A 5,725-nucleotide genomic window follows, 5' to 3' on the forward strand; every position below is an offset into this window, starting at 1 on the left:
ACTTAGTATTTTCTAGAGTTACAAGTCGAAATGGTTGAAGATCTTGATATAGTTTTAGTAGATTATTTCGAACATCATACATTATATTAATACATGGAATTGTTTCTTTCATAATATTCTTTATCATCGTGGTTTATTATACCAATAATTATGTTGTTTCAATAGATATTGATAATATTAAAAGTAGAGACCAAATTTCATAATATCTAACACTTATGACTTTCAAATTAGTTAATAGTATATCGTGATATCAAGTTACAAAACCTTAATCTCAAATCGGAAGAGAACACAAGCTCCGAGTGTTTGTTGACGAAACAAATTAATCATACGACGATGTACTGGGTATTTTGATTTTATATTAGTAACTGAAAATAATGCCATCACAGTAGTTTACAAATTTGATATTCACACAATAACTTTATTATAGATCAACATGCTTATTGTCTAGAATAGAAAACGGGAGAAAGTATGAAATGGTAAAAATAAATAAAAAAGAAGCACTTTTAATTTTTTAAAAGCATCATTTCATTGCTTCTGTTTTATAGGAAAATAAGTACTTCAAAGTATTTTTAAAATTTTTTGGGTGTACGAACTGAACAAGTCAAATGAGTGCTTAATTTATGAAAAAAAAAATAAGTACATAGAAATATTTTTTTATGACGAAACGAATAGACTCAATAACTAGAATTAATTTAATATGATGTGTACATTGTTTTCCCATAGTAAATTGATGGGACTACACAATATGTTCTTTTTATCTTACATATTATCTTACAAAGACTCATAATGTATATGTCATAGATGAGCGATCCTTGACCAAATTTCTCCATCGCAGACATATCTTTTAGCTTGACTTCTAAAGACTTCAATATTCAGTATTTTTGACAAAAGCGTTCTTATCTAGCCTAATGGTATGTGACGAGGACTTGTTTTGATGCAGAAGTTTCTTTCTTTTTAGGATTTCTTTTCTCTTTCATGTCTTTTAAAGTGATTGTTATGAAGAGCCTAATAAGTTCGGTGGGATTTCTAATAACTATTGCAGTTCATATCTTAATTGTTAGTGTCTAGGGTGTGATAATCTTGGACTGCTTGTACGAATTTATGTAAATTCATTTTTTGAACAAAGTACACTACTATAAAAAGAGTCAAATATTCCGGGCGTTTGACCACATATACCCTGGATCGGCTTCGGTGTACAGCTCATAGAGATATATAGTCATATGCTATATACCTCGGTTAATTACAAATCTACGCCCGGGGTATTTTCTCTATCGTTTCCATTGCCACATTAGAGCCAAAAAAGGTGTCCGAGATATATTCATTGTATATACCTCGGGATATACAACTAAACCGGTGTTTTTTCTCTCATTTATCCGGGGTATTTGGTTGCAATATACACCGGTGGAATTGGATGTCCGGGGTATATGTGTTAAAGCTAAATACACCTTTTCCATATAATGAGAGGTATATGGAATATACACCGTAGTATATTCTTGTCATTTAATCGGAGGTCAACCTAAATAGTCCGGGTATATTCTTGTCATAATAATCCGAGGTAATACTCTTTATACCCCATGAGTTTTGTTTTGTGGGAATGATATACACCGTAGTTGCAAATCTGTTACACCTTTTACTTGATAGTGTGTTTTCTTTTTTGGTCGCAGAATATACATCACAATGACGTAACTTAAGTCAAAAAATTAAAACATAATAATTTAAAATTTCATAAGACTATAACACTTGTTTGAAACAAAAAATGAGTACAATTCATTATTAAAGAAAAAAAACTAAATAGTATTGGTCACTACTTAACTAAACAAGCAATTTTAATAAGCAAAAACAGCATGCTAATAGTCTTAGAATTGTAGAAGAAGAAAAAAACTAGTCATGTGATCGATTTCTTTTGTTCTTGTCATTTTTCTAAGATGCATATCAAATTACCTGCAAAAGAGTAGTAATATCCATATAATTACAAGTATTCAATCACAAAAAGCATAAGTGTTGGTTCTTCCTAACTTAAATGACCTAACCAGCCCCTGGAAATCTATTGCCCTCTATGACAGACATCTGCATTTCAAAAGAAGGAAAGGAACATGCAAATATATGAAACGGAATAAGAAAAACATACTTGCATATAAAATGTACTATCATTGCAAAACCCAGGAAGAAAGTATGCTAACTTAGTCATGAAAAAGTCACAGGCTACTTAATCCTATCTAATTTCAGCATGAAAATAATTAAGGAAAGGAATAACCAAGTACCAAATGCGAAGACCTTGCTGGCACATTCCTTAAGTCCAACATTTCGTTGCTATCAGCTGGGAAAAATATACTCCTTGATAAATCAAAACGTAAATTACCATCTTATCACGAAGGCGTTCAGTGGCACGTACAATAAGTTCAACATGATACTCAGTCACATTGAGAGCTTTTATTTCGTACATCTACCTGATCAATCTGTTTCAAAAATCAAAAGGGAATATAGTCATAACCAAGAAGATCAAAGACAGAAAACAACATACTCAGTCAGAAAATATTGTTAACTTAGTAGAAATGTGTTTTTATAGCATACCATTAACTCTTTGATAATGTGGGGGGATGATTGCAACAAGCATATCAGGTGCAGCACAATATATTCCATTATATTATATCATGATAAGATCCCTCTAAGATCACTCTGCGTACTATCTCTCTCTAACATGCAAGATGTTAAAAATCCACAAATAGCATGCTTCCATTTCTTTCTGCACAGCTTCTGGATGAGCTTCGAAGAAAGTGATATGAAGCTGGTTGAGAGCCCTTAATCCAAAGTTAAACAAAATAATTAGCATCAATAAACGCATGAATTCCTCAATATTATTCAGGTAACTGACTTACCTCCCCTTTATTTTTGGAAATTTTGCAGAAAGACTTCGAGTAACGATTGGGGATATATCCTCTTGGTTACATATAAGTGCCATAATAGACCACATCCAGTTCCTTGAATGAGCAAGAGCCATGGAGACAGCGCCTCTCATAAGGAACTAGCCCACCATATAATCACCTATAAAATAAGGCCTTCATTCTTTAGGCGTCATTAAAACACAAAATGAATGAGAGATGGGGGAAAAGAAGAAGAAGTTTACTTGTTGTCTGATGCTTATTTTCTTGGAACCAGCTTTTTGGTCAAAATTGCTTACGAATGACAAATGGGAAGACAAGAGCTGCTCGCCCAACCATCACTAGAAACAGCAATATTGAACTCACAACAATCAATTGTTCCAGGACTGCCAAAATTCAAACAAGATGGGTTGAGTAAGATTGAGTCCAAACGGAACAAACTGAATTTCACACTTACTATCATGAACAAATCTCCACTTGTCCATATCCAATGCATCCATACCCACATACAGAAAGATGAATGTTTCCGCAACAAATGACAGCGTAGCAAATGCATGCCTGCATTCATTTAGTATAATGAGTCATGTAGAAAATACAAAAAAGACTGATGAGCGCCCAAACACAATTATATATAATAGAAATTCCTACTTTGTAGTGATTCTTGAACTCTCTGTGACATTATGCCATGTGTAGTGGGACATCACAACTCCACAGAAGGAACATTGTTAAGGATGCCACTTAAATAGAACAACTGCAAGCAAAAAACTACAATGAAACCCCGAAAGATTACTAACGCTGCAATTTCAAAATATCAGTTTTCAACTTTCAAGGCATCATTTTGAGCTGTCATTTCATAACTGCATAAGATTTCATGATCATCAAAACCATAAACATTAAACATAGTGCAAACTTTGCACTAGGAAAAAAATGGTACAAAAATGGGATTTTATAGGATCTTACTTCCGCAAGCATGTAAGAAAAGTAAGCCATGAGAATCACAAGAGCAACTTCCCGGTCAGTTGAATGCCTGCGATATAAAATAAAATGTTTTAAGCAAGTGAATAATGGAGTTGATAAAGAATTCAACAATAGATAACTCATAGTTAAACACGGTCATAGCACTCTCATAATTCAGAGAAGTAAAAAATACTACATTAACATTTGGAAATGGAATATCTAACATACCTGCCAATGTACAGTTTTCTTGATGATATATGCACTAAGTAGTCCAGTCTGCAGAAGATAGAATGTGATTTAGTTGTGAGGAGAAGAATCAACTATAGTTTTCGGATTGTACAATTAAATTAGTATATAGGATATTGGATCACTAACCATTACACCGAGTGATGTACTTGCAAAAAATAATTCTAAGAAGTTTCCAATAAACATTCTTGGTTATCTTGGCACTGATATTTGAGAAATCAAAATTCTGAATCGCATTAAACAGCACAACTGAAGTGGCATCGTTTACAACACCTTCCCCAAACACTAGACTGTAAAGAAGTGGTGTCTCATCCTGATTAAGGACCTGTTCTCCAACAAATTGAGCAGTTAATTATATTCTCAATATAGAAAAAAACTAAGTTTTCATAATTTTTATGACTTCAAATGTTTACCAACCTGCAATGTGCATACAGAGTCGGTTGCAGCAAATATTGCACCAATGGCTGGAGAACTTAGACATGTGTTATGATTGCCTGCATGACGTCGATAGCTGAACTGATAGCAGACTTTAAAGAAGCATTATCTGCATGTATACAAGAAGTAAAATTCCTTGAATGAGTACATCCAATAAATCTAATATTTGAGTTAAATATAATGCATACCCTTGCACCAACAGTGATTGGAAGGCAGATTGTGCTTGACTCTAGATCATTGATCGCTCCTGCTAGTGATGTAGAATGATCTCTCTCTAGTAAAAGCCCAATCTTCAAGGTAGGCCAACTGAACATCATTAATCAACAATGGAGTCATCAGTTGCTATACGCAATAGCCACATAAAAATTCACCAGCAAGCTTGTACTAACAATTATTGAATAGTAAAGAACTTACTTTCTCATTCAACACCACATTCAGGTTCAGGTCTAGTCGAAATTGCTGAATATTTATCCGCTTCATGATCACAGAATCCCAAAGTTCTAGAGTTGCCATCCACACATTGTACAATGTTTCCTGCATTGGTGAAGATTTCCTTCAAAATGGGTAAATAATAATAATCTCACTCAAATTAGTTAGGGGATATTTATTTCCACGTATAGAGGATGAGTCATGAAAGGATCAAAATTTCCAACAGAGAGAAAGAAAGGCTACGGTTGAAATAAAACTAAAGGAATTTGCATGTAATTGGGTATTTACTGGTGCATAATTTCCATTTCTATAATGTGGTCTAATATGAGTGTAAGAAAAGGGTTCATAAACATCCTGCAAAAAAAGAAAGAAAAAAAGGACTGAGCAATTGTTGTGGCGTGATAGTGAAAGGGTGGAACTTCAAAAAGGAAATAACAGACATACCTTAAATGTTTTATCAGAAAAAGAGGGGATCAGGAGCCAATATTCTCATGATTTTCACAATCAGGTTATTTGCAGATGGAAAAGCATAGTCTGTACTAATCAGGTTTCACTTGAAGGTGTATGAAACAGAAGGCATGATATAAATCTCAAACGGAAAGGGAGAAATGGAACATGTTAACAGACGAAAAAAGGTTTCAGTATACGCACCACAAGAAGAAATGTCTGAGTCAATAGGGGTGGAAGTGGTGAGAAACTAGTCTTTTCTGTTCAAAACATATATGCATCCAAGTTTTTGTCAAGAGAGGTCTAGTAAATTGCATCTCGATTCTCATAAG

The 5,725-nt window shown here is 33.7% G+C and overlaps 1 protein-coding gene across 1 annotated transcript; it reads right to left on the reverse strand.

Moving 5' to 3' along the window:
* Positions 1 to 2,683: 2,683 nt before the first annotated feature.
* On the reverse strand, positions 2,684 to 5,030 carry LOC141247852 (uncharacterized). Its single transcript, XM_073669279.1, is given in 16 exon segments — positions 2,684 to 2,798; positions 2,877 to 3,019; positions 3,022 to 3,042; positions 3,125 to 3,187; positions 3,189 to 3,265; positions 3,337 to 3,437; positions 3,528 to 3,601; positions 3,604 to 3,630; positions 3,840 to 3,906; positions 4,065 to 4,081; positions 4,083 to 4,112; positions 4,212 to 4,271; positions 4,273 to 4,407; positions 4,500 to 4,609; positions 4,714 to 4,807; positions 4,932 to 5,030. Coding segments are annotated over 16 exon segments (1,233 nt in total).
* Positions 5,031 to 5,725: the final 695 nt, after the last annotated feature.

This window comes from Phyllobates terribilis, unplaced genomic scaffold (genome assembly GCF_046119375.1).
Source record: "Phyllobates terribilis strain yellow unplaced genomic scaffold, ASM4611937v1 Scaffold_3351__1_contigs__length_81426, whole genome shotgun sequence".
NCBI lineage: Eukaryota > Metazoa > Chordata > Amphibia > Anura > Dendrobatidae > Phyllobates > Phyllobates terribilis.